At 40.8% G+C, this 19,687-nt stretch overlaps 1 protein-coding gene across 1 annotated transcript in view; it reads left to right on the plus strand.

Annotated features, from left to right (window-relative positions):
* The first annotated feature begins 957 nt into the window (after positions 1-957).
* Positions 958-19,687, plus strand: part of LOC118770405 (glutamate receptor-interacting protein 1-like) — a 200,235-nt gene continuing 181,505 nt past the window's right edge. The window contains exon 1 of the mRNA XM_036518051.1: positions 958-1,280. Within this exon, the coding sequence (XP_036373944.1) occupies positions 1,226-1,280 (55 nt within the window). The 5' untranslated portion in view covers positions 958-1,225. The remainder of the gene's footprint in view (positions 1,281-19,687) is intronic.

Genomic DNA, 19,687 nt, shown 5'->3' on the forward strand with positions numbered 1-19,687 from the left:
ACGTTTTCTCTACCTACTGGGTATATGACAGTTTCAGAGTGGTCTCAGGGGATGATTTATTTTTGGGGTTGTTTTGCAATGAAAGAGAGATACCTGCAGAGTGGGAGGCCAGACATACCTGTAAATGTGCAACTGTCAATTTAATGTGGCTGTGACCGGCAAAGACCGAATGTGCTCAAACTCCAGGGTGATTGTTCTGTCAACACTTAGCTGCAAATCAGACATTCTGCCTATCTGCTTCTTAACTTGGAACTCATTAATTTCTCATTTCATTGCCAGGACCTCTCTGCTTAATAGTCTTTACCATCTTTCCTATTTCCAGGACGACAAAATAAGAATTTCTATTAACTTCCAACTCAGAATGTTCTCATATTGCTATGCTGGAGTCATTTAGAGTGCTTTTTACATTAACGGTACACGCATTGTATGTACACATCGTATATTAACACTGTTGTAGTATGTGTTGTCCTATGGATTCCACTATTTCCAATCCATGTGGTCGCGACACGCATGTGCGGAATACAAGCTGCAAAAATGACACTATTGGTATCCGTGTCCAATTAAATTGGGTTTCCTTTTACTCTTGAGACTTTAAGTACGTGCTGTTGAATCAGTGCGGCTCTTACCACTTACCGTTTCGATTTGAAATGAATAGGCCTATATCTCTACTAATCTCGTACATGGTTTTCTCACTACCATCGTTATGCAAAATGTATCTCGACCTACAACCTTAATTTCTTTCTAATTGCCAAACATGCACATGTCAAACTGAATGAAGGTACACAGGCACCAGCACACCGTCTCATGACGTGGACTAGACCATTTCCCAAATCACAGCACTGCGTTTGTATCCACTGCTGGGAATTATTAGTAAAATAGCATAGCCTACACCTGTTATCGGGGAAACACGACTAACAAATGATTTACTGAAATGCGACGCAGCGCAGGTTTGCTTGTCATGTAGAGATTCCACGTTGGTATCCTATCCTGGCTCGCGTGGAGCAGAGGGCTCTCGTTGCATTCGGTGCTGTCCTGACGTTTTTCGTTCCTTTTACCTCCCTCGCTCTCTCCACAACGAGGCTGTGGGAGACGCGGTAGAGGATTACACCCGGCAAAGGAAAAAAGGAGAGAACGGGGGATACACACTATAGGAAACCTGTACCGAGGTTGAAATGCGCCAAAGGTTTGTCTTTGAAACCTTCTGAATGCACTCATTGCAGAGGAAATGCCGGGCTGGAAGAAGAGCATCCCCGCCTGTCTTCAGGCAGAACAGGAAGGAGGTACAGTAGCAAAACGCTTTGTGTTTTAATGCACGTTGGTGAAAGTCGTTGCATGCTGCACCGAATCACCCATCTGGGTATAGCGGAGGTATTGCACTTGCGGTCCATAGCTAGTACGTGGTAGTGGAAGTTGTAGCGTAGAATGCTGGCTTTTTGCGCATTACCCACTAAACAGACCATGTTTCAGGGTGACGTTCAAGGAGAATAGATGCTCTGCTGGCTTCATTCAGTGGTAACTTTTGGTTTGGTGTGTGTGCGCGCACGCTTAGCAAGTGCTTTCCCATTACGGACGTGCTATTTTAATAGCCTTTCTGAGAGGTGTGTTTTAAAATAACCGGTGTATGAAGTTTCTTCAGTAAGCATATAAACAAGAGCTGAAAGGGCGTCCTTTAATGTCATGCCATGCACAAGATTCCGTATGTTGGTAGTGTAAGAAAGTTATCATTTTTACGTACACCCGTAAGGATTTGTTTGAAATTGTCTGTTTGGTGCGCACAAGCAGCCGGTTTTTATCAATAGCACACAATGTCTGTGAGCCAGGTCGTGCGTTCCGTTCCATTTGAATGTTGGAAAATTATTTGGCAGCATTTGATTTTCAAATCACCACACATAAACTGGACACAAACCTGCCAGTTGCAGTAGGCGCAGGCAGTATCTGCATAGTGACAACGTATCATTCAGTTTATCGAACTGGTTAGCTTTTGTTAGGGAGTGTGCGTTTTCATAGCTGTAGGGCATTGATTCTTTAACATCTCCACTGTCTGACAGGGGAATTTAAATCGGGTGTCTACAGAAAATTGAGCACGTATCAGTGACGTATTGAAACATGTCACAATTTATTTAGCAGTTTATTGAATCGCACTGGGAAATGGGCTCCATCAATGTCAGATTTACCTGCACTGCCATGATTTTTGTTCCATAAAAAGTTTCAATTGTTTAACATATGGTCAAGCATCTACGCTATATTTATATACAGAAACTCCCTAATTAGTAGCAAAAATGGACTGTTTACAGATTCAGCAAAATAAAATAGTGTCTTTGCGTGTGATCTGGAAATGCAAAATAATGAAAAATACAATTTATTTTCTCAAAATACACAAGCTTTTCTGGGAGGACTATTAACACAGCACTTTACTATTTTGCTCATTATATCACCAAATTAAAGCACTGCCTTAAACGTTCAGCCCTAAAGTAGATTATCTCTTCAAGGTGGCCACCTTGAGCCTGTTTGAGGAAATTGCCCAGGGCATCTCAGCCCCCAGTTGTAGGATCTGCCTGGGATGATACATCTTCTGCAGAGCCAGATTATGTAAACTTGAAAAAATCTCCCTGAGCACAATGTCAATGGCACCTTAATGTGTAGCACCTTGTGCTTTACACAAAACTAATAAAGTAAATAAAATTGTGGAGTCCAGAATGTCAGGGGTTGACAGAGTAACTTGATTTTCTCCAGCTCCACCCTTTACCTTATAGTGAGTGTGGATCCTTAAATGTAAATATTGCAAAAAATGCTTACAATCTTGGATCTTGGTTCAAGCCGCTTCACTCTGAAAAAGTCTGCATTTTTCAATGTTATTTAGGCAAAATATTTTATACTTGGTTGATGCAGCAATTATATTCATTTCCTGATGTACTTTACACACACATAAAGTTGTGTGTGCATGTGTGTGTGTGTGTGTGTGTGTGTGTGTGTGTTTAAGTTAAGTGTGCCTTGGCATTAGCTTTTAATGTAGTGTTCAAGAAAGAATGCTAGACAAAGAGAGGGACTTTAATGTGATGTCAGATTTAATGCTTAAAATAAGTTTTGTTTTACAAGACATTGTACACTGAAAAGCAAAAATAGGTAAACTGTACAAATTGTAGATGCTTTGTAGCTTGCCAGATGTAGCTTGTGTTATCATGCTGGGAACATTAATTTCCATTTTGTATGTTTCTTCTTTAAGTAGCCCTGAAACAGGAAGGAAGATCAATGTAGGCAAACATGTAATGGCTCTAGAGACCAGTAATGTTGGCTGGCCTGTGAACATTAGGTTGTTAGGTTGGTAAATTTTTGATGATTGGATAGTTCTAGGCTGTAAAGTATAAATAACATTTTGGGATAAAATATTCCTCTCGTAGTGGTTAAAAATGATGGGCCTCTGAGAAAAAGGTTAAACACATGGGAACATGTTGTGAATTTAGGAATTTCTTCCAACATTAAGAGACAGAAAGTAGAGAAGATGTGACCTCTACATAACCAATATTGGACATCAAATTTGCAATTTGAAGAGCATGCGCCTGAATTTAAACAAGAATCATAGCAAACATATAATGGCTATGAAGTAAAAATCTATTGTATAAAAAGCCTCCCAGTTGCATTGGGACATTGGGACATTCAAAGGTACTGAAAGGTTATGTAGCAGGACTGTTTACATGGTGTGATTTAAATTTCCACTGAACTAGTAGTTGGTCATAATGCAGATCAAACCTGGCCACTGCCAAAGCCAGGATAATAAGCTTTTATGGTGAGTTTTCCATTTGCATATATTAGGAATTGCCCTCCCTGGATCTGGCTGTTCGTGCCAAAATGTCTGCATGCTAAAATAATGGTTAAATAAGGAAGCTCTACAGTTTAGAGCATATGGATTTGGGTATGAAAAATATGTAGATGACTGTTCAGGTCAACATTTATATGAGAGAAAATCTGGTATACAGATGCAGTGTTTGAATGATTGAATGAATTTAAGACATTATTTCTTTGATATCTATTATAACCTTTCATGTGCAGTTCCACTGCGTCTATGACCACCATATGTATCAAAACTGCAAATCTGTGTGCATATGTTTAGCCTGTTCTCCAGTATTAATAAAATATTGAAAAGTCATCAGATTACATATCTAACCAGTTCTGCTGACAACATGTTGTTTTTACTGCTGAAACTGCAATATGATGACCCGTGTTTGATACCAAACTTAAGATAATGCGATTGTGAGATGAAAAAAAAAAAAACCTTTTTCATAGAAGAGATAACTAATAAATAGATTTAGAGTTAATAAGGACAGGAAATACTGTGAAGGAAATACTCTAAAGATCTTCATAAATGTTGATACAGTACATAAAGTGGCTGTCGTTAAAGGGCAACCAAGATGCAGGGAACACGTGCACACAGGGAGTGTGCTTTGACGAAGCCTGGGTTGGCCTTGTGCTGTGGTCCTGTGGGACGACGAAGTGAGGCCGCCGATTCTGATCTGCGTCACTGCAGCATGGTGGTGTAGTGTCAAATCAATTTTAAGGCACTCAAGAAGTGAGGTATGCAGTGGTAACAAGTCGGGGATCGTTCTGAGGTGTTATGAACTCAGAGATTGAACAATTCTGAACTGTCTTTTGGAGTTTTTCATGCCAGACCAGAGGGCCATTGGAATACTATATAATCCACAATTTTCTCAGTTTTTAAAATGATACTATTTCCATTTTCAGCCACATTAAGGTCAGGTAGGTTGAGGTCACTTACATCACCATGTTGCCTGATAACAATTAGATATTGTCAGTACCCTGAAAGTCTGAGTTTTAAAGTGCAGAAAAAACAGGAACTCAAGCCCAAAAACAAGTGTTTGAAAAGGCAATGAAAAGAAGAAAGAAAGGGGATAGGCGAGCAACCTTACAGTTGCAATAAACATTATTTTTAGTTAAGCAGGCCCATGACTGAGTCTTTAAAGAACAGCATAACAGCACTTGAGCCAATGCAGCAAAGTGGAGAAAAATGGTGAAACGGAATAGCTTTACTTAGTATTCCAAATTATGGTCTTTACCCTTGTTATGGTCATATTACAAATAAGCTGTTTGCATGTTCTGCAAAATGCAGCCGCTGCTAATATTCCTGTATGCATGGTAATCAGAACATCATGAATAAGCCCTGTAGAGGACAGGCTGTAATTTTCTCTTAAAATGTTACTATTTGGGGGAATGGCTCAGAAGATGCTCACTTATTGCAATTATCGTGTGTTGTTCTCTTAGCACTTTTGTAAAATTGCTTATTGCAGATGGCTGTTCTGCTCAAGGTTGTCAACAATGGCAGACAACAGCTTGAGGAAATAGAGCATGGATATTCTGTAGTTTATATCAGCTGTAATTTGCCACCTATACCGCATTAAAGCCCCAGCAGACAATAGAGGGAAGTGTACAGCCAGGGCTGAGGGGAGGGGCTTGTATTCGTAGACTGTATGGATGCAGAGTGGGGGGGGGGGGAGAAGCGCTCATGTGTTTGCACCTCATTCAACAGATTTTGTGAAACGATTAAGCTTACCTGAACATCACTTTGTGCACTTATTACTGTAACTTTTGGAGCATAGACTGAAAGATCCTTGGTAATGCCCAAGATTGGAAGAGTCCTAGCAAGACACTGAACCCATGCAGGTGTAATCTTAGCAGGAGGATTATTCTGAAAAATGGTGTTTACATGACTCATTCTGCTTTGATGGTGGAATATCCCACATACCTTGTTTGGGTTTTGTATGATAGTACTGGCATATTTGGGTTATGGGTGTCAGGGTAAGGTGTTTACGTGACTCATGCCATTGGTTTCCAATCAGATATAGACGAGAGCTGATGTGTTACATGGTAATGGTGGGGTAAATTACTGAGAAAACCCATATTACCTGATGAAATCCTGCAAACATTTCATCCGGATTTCAGGCAGAATTGGTTAATCTAATCCAATTAAGTCAGTTACAGTTGTGCTTTTGGGGGAGGAGGGGATGAGCAGATACATTTAAAGAAGTAAATGTACAGGTTAGCAGGAATGTTGACTCCACAGCTCATCACTGTAGAAGTCTTATGTGTTGTGCATTGTACCTCCATCAGTCCTCATTACCTCTTTTTTTTTAATTTTCTTCAAATTGAAGATCGTAATTTGCCTTAAGCGACTGTACTTATATGCAGGCTTTTGCCTTTTCATTTTTTTTTTTTCATTTAAGTAAATCACGATACTGAAGTAAGAAGTTGCAATGGTGCAAATACAGTATTGATACCAACCAAAATCAAACAAAGGTTTAATGGTTCTGAAATCATTTGACCTGGACATAGTTTTATTGTTTCATTGTTTTTATTTTCCTTTGTACATTATGATTTTTATTTTTTCTCTTGTAAAACACTTTGAGCTGTATTCCATGCTATATAAATAAAGTTTATTATTATTATTATTATTATTATTATTCAGTCCTGTATCTGTGTCATGACCCTATTTTGCAGAAGCAACTGGATTAAATTTGGCAGGGGGTTAGCCTTCAAAACTTCATTGCCCGCTGAGCGGCGAAAGAACGTTGAAACCAGCATTCCCATACTGTAGGCACTGTTGGATGAATTCATGGCTATTCGTGGCCATTCTCTAAAGCCCTTGTGTATGAAGTTTTAAGTCATGCTGTATTACACCTTTGGTGTTCTGTTAAAACATCATAACAGACACATGACTCTCTATTCAACCAATGCCAGTTGGCCTGTTACTCCATAACAGGTTTCATGCCAGATCATGCATTGCTAGGGCAGATGTCTTTGGCTCCTTCTTATGCTAGCCTGGTTGCGGCCGTGTAGTGGGAAAGGCATGAATTTGTCTCATTCAGTTCTTGTTTCTGTGTCATATATGGTCACACACAATACTCTTAATTGAACAAGGCGTTAAGAGATTAAGATGGCACAATTCACATGTAAGGGAGAAATTCAATGTATGCTTGTAGTGAAGAACATAAAATATGCTTGCAGTGCATTGATGATATTTGTCTGACAGTCTAAGGATTCATATTTTTCAACAAGAAGGAGGAAATTACATTTCCCATGTTCAAACACAATTTTAATTTATTGTGCCATCTTTTTTCCCATTTAAGGCACATTTCCTCAGGCTACACATGCTTCTACTCTGTAGTGGGTTTTTAATAGAGTCTTAATCCAAGGCAAGACTGAGTCAGAATGAGGTGCTGCCATGGCAGAGGCTTCTGGAATGTTACCTTCCGCACAACACAGATGATGCAGTTTGATTGGATATGAATGGTGCATGCTGGGAAGGCTGTGAGAAACAGACCCCTCCTCACCAGCACCATATCGGTATATTGAAAGCTCAGGTTTTAAGGACACTCAGTGCTGTTCTCTGATAATTAAACCTTCTGGGAGACCAGACTGCAGTGGCAAAAAAAAAACACTGTATGGATGGATGGGAAAGGGGGACTAGGGGGTTTGATAATCATTCATGTAAACTAACTTATATTAGCTTCTGAAACTGTTTTTATTATTATCATTATTACATTACATGCATTTAGCAGACACTATTATCCAGAGTGACTTCCAGCACAATGGAACAGAAACTTATCCATTCAAGTTGAATGAGCAGGCCAGGCTAACAACACTCACAGACCAGTGAGTGTGAGCATAACACCATTCAAGCCCCACCCTAGGTTAACATGTGTGACCTGAATAGGCAATGGAAGCCATGTACACTACATCAGTCATAGAATCCAAAATACATCACAATACTACACATAAAATGCATATCAAATCCTAGAGGTAGCAGGTGTTAGGGGGCTGGGATTAAGGTGGAACCGAGATGCAGTCTGGAGAGTTGGGTCTTCAGTCTACATTGGAAGATGGCTAGTGATTTCGTTGTCCTAACATCTGTGGGGACCTAACTCCACCATTACGGGACCGGTACAGACAGGGATCGTGTATGAGGGGAACGACCCCATTGGGATGGGACACTCAGTTGCATAGATACACAGCGCAGTGACCTTGATGGAACATAGTTATTATTATTATTTCATTTATCAATGACAAATTGTGTGCACTTTCAATAGGCTTCTAATGTCTAACTAGGAACAAACAAGTTTGGAAACACAACACATTTACGAGTCAATAGCAGACATTAACTGAGTTAAATTGGATCAATTTTCTTGACATGTTTTGTCTAGTGCGGGTAGCCAGTGGGAATGACTTTCAGGGCAGTCAGCAGTTATCAGAGTGGTATGAATGCTGATGCACTACACTGTAATAAGCATTTGCGAGCTTGCTTATTGACTCCTTGGGCTTGCTAAAAATGCTAGACAAGGATGTTGCTTCTGTGAATTATACAGCTCTACAGCTCAGCCCACTTGGGTGGAAGTAACATCAGAGATTCTTCAGAGAACTCCAGGGAGAGTTATTAATTAGTCTTTATCTGGCATATTTATGACTTCTTATATCCAAACAAATGCTTTCCCTGCATTTCTCTGAAAGAGGTATATACTTGCATGTATCCTTCTTTGAGATTCTTTAATGACGTAAATAGTAAATATATAGTTATAGGAGGTTGCCTACATTTCACAGGATAACCTCTGTCTGATCAAAAATGAAATTGTGTGTTGAAGTGCTGTACATGCTTCAAGGTTTTGGTAGCATAGTAAGTAGCCCTGAAAAATACCTGGAGATGACAACATTTGATACTGATGATTTTGTTGTCGCTGATGAACTCTAGTTTCCAAAAAAAAAGTTCCTTAGTAGAATTCCTGTGATTAGATGGAAATAATTGTGAAAAATGGTTACCGTGTAACAAGCTAATGTTTTTTTTTCTGCAATGTAGTGTGAACATAGATGTACAGAATGTGTCCCATTTCCTCATTCTGCTGCTGAAATAGGGGATTTATACTCCCAGAAGGCTTTTGCAACAAAGCAAGTCAGTATATAGCATCATCGTCTGCACAATCAAAATATTTGCCTTACAGTGAGGTTTTTGTCCATCTGAACACAGTGGCTGTTGTGCTGTGATTGTGCCTCCCTCGCAGGGTTTGAGTGTCAATAGCAAAAAAAAAATCTTTCACATGAACAGTGGGAATACACATATTCCTTTTTTTGATTTTGGTTTTTGATTTTGGTTCAGTAGAGAAGATACATCTTAGTGCCAGTCCTAACGAAAGACCTCAAAACTATGTTAATTCCTTTTGTCTCACTATGTACTTGCTCTCAGAATGTAAAATTAAACTCTTGTACAGAAATTCTTCACAGCCAAGTACACGTCAGTCTTGCTAGTACATACAGTGACTTTGCATAGCAGGTAGTGCTCTCAAGAAATGTAGCCTGAGACTTATTTTTTGCACGCTTAAAAAACAAGTAATCCTTCATGCACATCTTTAAAGCACAGTATGTTAAATTCAGCATTATTGTGTGGTTTTTTACAGTATATCCAAATCAGATCAAATTAGAAGTAAAGTTTTATGAAATGGCTTGGCCAACATAATGTAGACCAGTGTAAGTAAGTTCAGTGCTGAAAATTATTCAGCCCTGAATGGTAAAAAGGACTTATGGTTAGCATTGTAGGTATTCAGAAAAAACAGTTAAGATGCTAGAGTATAGTAACTAGTGTTCTAACTGTACATAATACTGCTAGCCATGCCAAATGATGTTTTTGCTCACATTAAGATGTATATGCATCTTTGTTTTTAAATATGTGAAGTGGATGCAAAAATGGCAAACCTAATTTATGTAAGACTACATCTGTAATCCATTCAGATGGTGATGTATTACATTTACATGCTAATAAAGTCAGTTTGCCGTATGTTGTCTCAAATTTGCTTCATTACCTCCGTGAACATGTGCAGTACTATTCTGTCAAAGTAAACCATGAAAATGTGAGGCTGGATCTTTTGTTGATGCATTCTCAGCAGGTGTGTGAATCCGGCGTCCTCCGCCACACCGAGGCTGCATGTGCATGGCCTTCATCTTGCTAATTGCTGCATGCGTCTTTCAAGCCTGAGGGACATCCAAATTCCACTGCTGTTTTTTTTTTTCATTTCCCATTTTCTCCCCAGTTTGGAATGGCTAATTCCCCGAATTTTTGGAACGCCCGATTTGTCATCGATGTTCGATCCCATTGCACAACCCCCACTGTCAATCCGGGAGAGCGTGGACAAGCACGTTCCCTCCTCCGAGACACGTGATGTCAGCCGCTGCTTCTTTTCTGCTTCACTGTGGTCCAAAAGCTAAGCTAGCACAGAGATGAGTCGGAGGAAGACATTTCACATGCAGCTGTGGCACGTGGATCACAGGCGCCCGATCGACCAGCAGTGGTCGCTGTTGCTAATGGGACTGAAGCCCCTGCCGGCGTACCCACCCCTATCACCAGCGGAACGAAGCCAATGTGTTCCGCCTGTGAGCTCCCGGTGACACGGCTGGGATCGAACTTGGGCCATAGTGTTCAGTCTATACTCAGAATGAGGGATTTTACTGACTGAGCCACTTGGGAGCCCCTGTTGTTGTTGTTTTTTTTTAAATTATTTTTCTTTTCGAGCACCCCACGAGTCACACTCCCTTTCTTCGTCCATAGGTTTGCTGGCAGGGTTTGCAAAATTACTGCCACTGCCAGTGATCATTTTAATGGGTCCTCAAATGGCACAACTTACATTATACTCTGCATCATACATCAGTCGCAGGTGTTTCCAGAACAGTGATGGTGAGATGCTTCATTGATTTGCCATAGCCTCATGAAGAAGCGATTCATAACACTGTGTGGTCTCAGTTTATCCAGAAATGGAAAGTAAACCAATGTGAAGGAAACATAACTTCTCCATCCACTGAAATTGTGTGCACGAGTGACATGGTCTGCAGTGTATGGCATACAGTACTTTAACACAGGGAAGAGTTGCCGGGCAGAGGCTGGCAAACAAAGTCAAAAGAGGCAGTTTTCCATTAAGGGTTGCAGGTACTTTGTGCAATACTACCGAAGCAATGCTAGCTGTTACCTTGAGAGTACTCAGCAATGTGACCATTGTCTGCCATCATTTTCACATTGTGAGACAGCAGATGAGTGGCTTAAAAGTGTACAGTCAGTAACGTGTCACATTTAGATCTGTTCTGGAACCTTTTTTTTTTTTGCGCCACCATATTCCACACTCCACCTCTGTACAGTGTGGCATGGCAAGGTGTTAGATTTTAATGGTAACACCTGCCATTGTATCTATCCCTTTATTTTCATGCATACCAGTATTAGGGGCCTGCGGTGCAGAAAATGCCAAAGCAACCGGAGAAATTCACACTTGTGTTCTGTGATGTAGAGAGGTGTCTTAGCGTTACAAGAGTCTTATGCGTGCATCCTAGAATGCATGATATGTATTTAGTTTTTGTCTTTGGGGCTGCATTTGCTCAGTGTTTGGACTTCCTGTAACCTGTGATGTTGTCAGCCAGCCTTTAGTTTAGTGAATGAAATGGCCAAATGAAGAACTGTCACAAAATAATTGATGCAATAAAAATAAATCGCCTGGAAAACAAGTGTTCATGTTATGCAGTAACTTGTAGCAATAAACATGCTTCAGTTACAGCTGAATTTTTACTGTTTGGCTTGTTGCAGAAAATGTCTCTGAGGACTTCAAAAGATACGTACATATGTTGATGTGAAATATTACCTGTGTTTAATTTCACAATGATCAATTAATGTGTACATTTAATGGAAATTTAGAGTTTTTGCAAAAACACCAAGTATTTGGGGATGAAACTTGAGCAGTGAGATGCCCTAAGCACATGCCATGACAATGGTCTGCAAGTGGGTGATGCATAAATGGTAGCATTTTCCAATATACTGTGACTTAAGGTGTGAAGTGTAGTATCACAATGTATTTTGGATTCTGTGTTCTAGTAACTGATGTATTGTAGTATATGTATCGTAGTAACTTCCGTTGTCTAGTCAGATCACACATGTTAACTCGTGGCAGGGCTTTAATAGTGTTACGCTCATGCTCACTGATCTGGGAGAGCCTGGTCTTGCTCATTCAGCTCGAATGCATACACTTACGTTGTATTGTGATGGAAGTCGCTCTGTAATCTCTGTATCTGCTCTGTAATCTCTGTATCTGCTCTGTATCTGCTAGATGAATGTAATGTAATGTAATGAAGAAACAAAAACATCCCATAAGCCAAAATCCATGTCCAAAGCTCTAATCAACAAGCTGTGTTTGTCTTCCATTCCTGTTCACCAAGAATGTACTCATGTCAAATGTCGTTGACACTGACACTGACGCTCAGACTGTCCTCGCTTTTGCCCACTGGTACTTCTGCACTGAGCTTTTTGAGGCTGGAGCTCTTATGCCCCCACCAATTAAGGCTGAATGTCAGAATGTGTCCTTAAAGGAGTACAGGAAGTCCTTATATGGCCAGGGGTGGAGCCAACAGACTGACATACCAGTCCTCTAAAACCACTCCTTGAGTAATTCTCTGTCTGATGCTATAATTTTCTTTACATGTATTTTTGGCTGCAGTGTGAGAACCCCACCTCCAAGTACTGCATGCTCACATCCGTGTCTAGCATGTTGGTCTGTAGGTCATTCATAGAGACTAATTCGTTTGGGACTTTCTTTACTTGTGTCGGCCAAGGCTGATCATGTGACCAGCACCACAGGCCTTGAAAGGACTCTTATGAATGGTCCAAGCAAAAAAGAACGTACAGTGATTCTGTACTGCACGACTTAATTGGATTGCCATGCTATTCAAAAAAATGTCGGACGTCAGATATCCTGGGCTTTTCTCACTGATGTGAAAGATTCGAGGCTGGGAATTTATAGAGCTTCAAGACTACAATGCTGTACAGCAATTAGGTTGTACTGAGCAGTTTCTAATTTCTGACGGGTAACTGTGGCATACTCATGTAACAATGGTTTGCTGCATCTTTTCCAATTTTTCTGACATGCTTGTCCTGAAGTTGTTTAAGGGTAAGTTAATAGGACGGAAAATTCCTCAGTGGCCATTTAACAGGAATTGACTACAAAGAAAGATAGCAGATTGAATGAAGGGTTCTGTTGACATACCCCAAGTTGAAAACCCCTCTGCCCCTCCTAGCTTGCACATACATACACACACACACACACACACACACGTACACACACACACATGCACGCACACACCAGAAACAGCCCCAGTTTGAAAAACTGCTTACAATCTCAGATGGTCTTACATGGCTTAGACAGACTTACAATTGCCTCTGGGTGAGACGTGTCTGGCTATTGGACAAGTAAGCAGGAATGAATGACCACTGACTGAATGCATCATGGTGAAATCTTCTGAGTTAGATGTGATAGGATCTGGCTGAAAGGGGTGGGGCTTGCATTTGTGAAGTACATTCCACCATGGCGGGCCCAAAGGTGAGGCCTCAGGAATTATTTTGATTTGAGGTGTCTAAGGTATAGGAAATGTTGCAGAAGACCACCTTCTCTGCTACCTTTCTGATAAGATAGTGCTGCTAGGTAAAGTCTCCAGGAATGAAGGATATTTTTTGAGAAATTGCCTGTAAAAAAAGGTGCTAAGAGCCTGAAGGCAGAGTTAAGATGGCAAGCAGCTGCTGGAAAATCAGACTCATGAGGAGTACCTCTGCCCGGATTTACTGATCTTTACCGTGTCTGGATGGGATGATATCCAGGTATTATGAAGATCAGTAAACCTGTGTGGAATTGATCCTTGTGGCTCAACTTGAAATTGTGGGTGGTGTATTTGAGAAGTAGAGAGCTATGCAAGACTCTTTTGTGTGTGTGTGTGTGTGTTGGGGGTGGGCGGGGGGTTGTTTAGCATTTGTGGGGATTGAGCTGCAAGAATCCCTGATTGTGGTCATCTGTCAAATCAGGGACCTTATCTCTGCTGACACCTATGAAATGGAACCGTTTAGGTTCCACACACAGAAATGAAAATCAAGGAGAACCTCTGCTCCATGAGGAGAGAGTGGTAGTCCCTAGGGATTGATTCCTTGTACACAAGTCTCAAAACAAAATCCTGCCATAACCAAATTCTTAACTATTTCCATTTCCCTTCATTTATATGCCTGTGTCTGAGATGCCACGTTTGTGGGTGTTTGTGTGGAGTAGATTTAGGGAATGTGACAGATATTTCCTAGTAAGAATCCCAAATTGGATCTTCCTGTTGTACTCTTGATCCTGTTCTGGATCTGAATTGTTTCAATAAACTTCCATATCCATAGGTGGGTAATATTTATGAATGCAAATAATGAGTTATTCTGGATAAGGGTGTCTGGTCCCAACCCTAACACTTGATATAAATGAGGAAATGCTAAATGCCCTTGCGTTAGTAAGCGTGTGGTCTTCAATAAAAAGGGCTCCATCCTCGTCCACCTGTCTGTCCTGTGAAGTGCTTTTTGTCTTACGTGGCCCAAAACACAGAAAGGAACGGTGGAAGTCATGCAATGAAGCCTGGGGAGACTTTAATATGAGGTGACAGCTTATGACCCGCCATGGCTGCTGTCTTTTGGAGAGTGTGATGCAAATCAAAAAGAGACGGCTTTGTTTTTTAACTGTTTCATATGCAGTAGACTAAACCTATGAATGATTAGTGCTGCACTTTGTGCTACTCCGTTAATGCTGTTAAATTAGAAGTAGTAATGGAAGTGAGAATTTTGACTGGCATTTCATTTATTACCTCATCAGAATTGTGTATTCAGAATTATTTGCTTAAGTGGTAACATTATTAAATGCTGCTCCATCAAGCTGGATCATTATGAAGGCTATTTGGGATAAGCTGGCTTTTAGGGAATGACAAGCAGGGCTAGGATTCAAACTTACAACCATTTGGATCCAAGCCCAAATGTCTGCCCTAAATTCACACTTATAGGAGCAGGTTTTTACAGTGAGTCACACCAAAATCTGGCTGTGGCGCTTTAAGTAATGTGGATTAGTGGGCAGATATGAAGTAAAACTTTTTTTTTCTTCAATAACAGAAAGGAAATGGTGTAACATCTTTACTGATTCTCATATCCATAGGATTAAGGACCCATTTATATTTGTGAATTAACAGGCTAATAGATATTCCAGCTCTATAGTCTTGAGGAAAGAAATCTTGCACTGGGGAGAGTACATGGTACAAAATAACTATCACTGTCTCATCGCTTTCAAATAATGTAGGCAGACAACATAACATTTGGGTACCTTCTTATGCATTTTAATGGGGAAAAATGAAGTAGAATAATGCTAGGCCCATTTCCTTTACTAAAACTCCTTCTGTTCTCACTCATGGATATGGACAGTACATACTGCTGGACTAACAAGGCACCACATCTGGGACCAATGTAAAGATGGGAAATGGAGTTTTATGAGTCTCTCAGTGCTGGCCGCTATACATCACATTACATTAAACACCCATAATAGTGACATGTCCGGATGGAGGGCTAGAACCGCTGCCCCACCTCTCCCCTCTATTCGCCTGATGGATTCTAAACCGCCATGTCAGAATTAGGTCAGCCAGAGAGAATGCATCATAGCTCGCTTGGTCTGCCTGATTGTTTTCCCCCCTTTCCGAGGCCCGGGCTCTGATGCTGGGAAGACGGGAGGCATCATCCACGGTGACGCGGAGGGAGAGCGTCGGGCGATGACAGCGGCTGAGATTTGTTGTTGCTGGCATCCAAAAATAGATGCGAACTGAATTGCCTTATTTATTTGCTCACCAAACTGTTATCTGGAGGGAGGGGGGGGGGGGGGGGACTTGGTGTTTTAAATTGTATTGAGTTTCTCAGTGGAGCAACCTGGGAAAGGTACCTTAGTCAAGGGTGTAGGAGAAGTGTGCAAGCTGGGATTTGAAACCCGTAACCCTCAGGTCCAGCTTCCAGATCTTCAGCCATTACGACATATGGCGCCCAACACTATTTCATTCCAGTTCAGTAGTTCCAGGTCTCTACCCATTGCATATGCTACCCAAACCATTGCATTGGGATGACACTCAGAGTAGATTAGAGCACCAGTGCGGTGAGTACAAGGAGTAGGGCTCATGGCTGAAAGGTTGCCACTGCTGTACCCTTGGGTAAGCCACTTAACCTGAACTGCCTCAGTAAATATCCAGTTGTTCAACTGGCTAGCATGTAAAAAATTTTAAGCTATCCAGGAGCTCTGAATAAGAACGTCTGCAGTACAGATGTAATGTAATTAGAGGTTGGATGAAGAGCTCATTTGCCAAGTCCAAATAGCATATTAATTAAATGAGAGTGCTCTACTTGCACATCAACTCAAAATCCTACACAATTCATTTTGCTCCATCTCCTGTCTTTGAGCAGAGTCAGGGCCATGGTTGAATTGAATAGTTCTACTGAATGTCTCAACTTTCATTCATTTTTTATGCATAAGGCTCATATGGGAGCTGTGCACCCAATTAAATAACATGGAAAAGCACTGAGGACTGGCCCTCTCAATGTACTGTATCACAAACATGTCCCCCAGACAGAATACTATACAAGTTGATAATATATAAGCTTTTATCAAGTCCATTTTCTTCATATCTAGAGGGTACACCGATAAATTGGAAATTGGACTGGTTGTTGATGGTTTAAAAGTTTTCTATAGGCCAGCAGTGTTACTAATATTATTGACCAATATTTTTATGCATAAAGTGTGGCTGAAACATAGTCTCCATTATACATTGATAGATGCTTTCTGTGACACAGTATTGTAGCATTGCCATTGTGGTAGAGTGCATTGTACAGCAACACTACCTAACTAATGTATGTATGTCAGCCAGGGAATTTTAATGCAGAAAATCTGACTCTGATGTTGCATCACCCCACTGAGCATCATGCATTTAAAAAATATTTCCAGTTACCTGGAAGGGCATGCACTACACAGATACCAATGTGGCAGTAATATTTGTTTTCTTGAAAACAAGAGGGAAGAACTAAGAATGACATCTGGAAATATAAATTTTCTCTTCACTTGCATAGAAAACAATCTTGATTATGGACATCTTGTTTGAATTGACTGATATGATTGAATGAATATAGATAAAGATATAAATAAAGATATTGGTAAATGCCAATAAATTCCAATAAAGCTGTATTTGCACTGCTGTTTATGGTTGTTATAAATTCAGATGTCGCTTCTTGCATGTTGGTCTTCATCAGATGCGTTGTCAATTGTGTCAGCCAGTCAGGAGTTGGGTTTGTGGTAAAGGCTGAAGAGTGAATGCTGGAATCGGCAGTCACTGAGGTTGACAACTCCTCAACTGACTGGAGACGACTGAAGTGCCGACGTCCCCTGAGTGCTGAGAGCGCTTGTCAGTCAGCAGACAAACACTGAGCCCTTGTGACACTGGCATGGCAGAGAGGGACTCCATGGGCAAGGTCAGGTGATCTCATGGAACATTCTCCTTCACCACCACCCGCCCTTCTCGCAAAGTTCAGAGCTCGGGAGACGTGCTTGCATCAGTCTTTTCGATTACTGAAGCTTTAAAACTCTACCTTATCCTTGTGTGTACATGTGCGTGTGTGCACAGTGTTACTTTATCTGCCAGTGCCACCTTTCCAGCAGGAGAACCTGTTTGCAGTTGCTGGTTAAGTGTGTGCCGCTCCCGAGCAGTGCTGCTGCTGATAGTGACTGGAGAATGCTTTTGTGTGTCTTCTCATTATTTATTAGTAATGATATGCTGGCTGAGCTTGCTGGTGTTTTTCCGTTAGCGGAAATACTTTTGATTAAATAAACACAAAGCAAAATGGGACTTGCAGAAAGGCCAAGCAGAAGTCCACTAGCCAATAAAAGCTGTGTTTGCTTTTCAGGAGACCACCAATGCAATACAGATGGTACTTTGTCTATTTGTGTAGCCCTCCTTTTGTGTCTTTGTGCTGATGGTACAGTTTTTCGCCTTTATTCCTCAGCGGGCACTTTATAATGAAAAAGGAAACAAAAGAGCAGGCTGTTTTATTGTTTGTGTAGGTTTTCAGAGTGCCGCAGAATCACAGCAAGGTTTCTTCACCATAGTGACTTCAGAGTCTCTATCGATGTTATTCACAGCTTCAAATATTGCTGTTATGTTTATGTTAGGGCTTCGTTTGGTTTCCGTGGCGCACCTCGCTTCAGGAGCTGGTTGGCGCTCAAATCTTAATTTCGCCTGAATGGCCTCAGTGCGGGTGTGGGAGGCAGTATGCGGAGCACAGAGCGCCCTAGGGGAGTGGCCTGTGGGGTCGGGTCAGTCTCCTCACCAGACTGTCGATGTCACCAGTCCCAGAGTGGGTGAGGATATGCTTTTCTGTCGCTTCCTGCCAGATCTGGGATCAGTCATGATTACGGCTGCAATTCTAATTCTAGCAGCCCTGGTAGAAGTATATACATTAACATAGCTTTGGTTTGTTACAATTAATTGTGATTATGTAACAGTAATTGCAATTGAGATAACAATTACAGTGTACTAAAAAAAACGCTAATAGCCAAATATTAATATTATAATGATAATATTTTTTCTTTATTAGTATAATTGGTTGGAAATAAACATTAAGCAGTTTAGCTTAACTGAAGCTTTCATTGTACACAAGGAATAGATGAGGCAAGATCTTTGATTTTCTGCCATTATGTTACTCAGTGACAGCTAGCTGGCCATTTACTTCATCATGTTGAACAGGTTGCTTCAACTTTAACTTGTGAATACCTTTAGGATCCTGTTTTTAGGTTCATTCAAATTTTTTTTACCCTTTTCACAAAGGTGAGTTGCATAAATTCTTTATTAGATATAGATTAGGGATACAGAATATTGCATAATGTGTGCAAAGTAGTCAAGCATGTATTAAGTGAATTACAGTATCTGAGGGAAGTGGTGGCTTGAGAGTGTCCACACGTAATGGTTCGAATTTTCTGCTGATCTGCAGCTCACTGACATTATGTATATTTTTGACATACTGTTAAAATATAGAATATTACAGATGGTCACTTAATACTTCATGCAATACAATTATCTAACAATGCAAAATACAACAGTACAGCATTAACGCCGCAAAGACACGGCAGTTAAGCACTTCACCGCAGTGCTTGCGTTCCAGCAGGATGTTACTGTGGGCACTTCTCACAGTGATTGAAAATGTGAGACTGTGATGGAGTGATAGCTCACAGAAAACAATGCGGAACCGCGGGCGCAAACAAACCTCAGAAAAGCAGCCGTGGACAGCGCTCACAGCCAGCGGATCGCCCCGTTTGAATTTCACTGTAACGAATTAAGACCGCTGGCATCTAATCAAGGCGCAGGGCTGCTTTTCGGATCCATTTTTATTTAATTTGCGACACCTGCTTTTAATATCGGGCTAACGATGCTGTCATTTGTAAGCATATCACAAATGGTTATATAATTGTGCTGCTCTGAAAAATTAAGCACAGTAACCTGGAGGCATGAAAGGTGTTTGTTATTCATTCCACCTGAGCTTTTAATTACCCAATGAAATCAATTAGCTATTTGACTGGAGGACACTTCCTTGTCCTTGGTCCTCAAAAATGGACTCAGTCTCATACTCCCCAGGTGTAACTGAATTTTAATTGCTTGGTTATATGAATCTATGGCAGAAAGTTACATTTACAGTGACAGAGGTGTGTCATTGTATCTTCAGTTGTAATGACTGATTACAAGTAATCATAACTGATGAAATTACAGAGCAGTTCAACCAAGATCATACACCATTCTTGCA

This window comes from Megalops cyprinoides, chromosome 23 (genome assembly GCF_013368585.1).
Source record: "Megalops cyprinoides isolate fMegCyp1 chromosome 23, fMegCyp1.pri, whole genome shotgun sequence".
Taxonomy (NCBI): Eukaryota; Metazoa; Chordata; class Actinopteri; order Elopiformes; family Megalopidae; genus Megalops; species Megalops cyprinoides.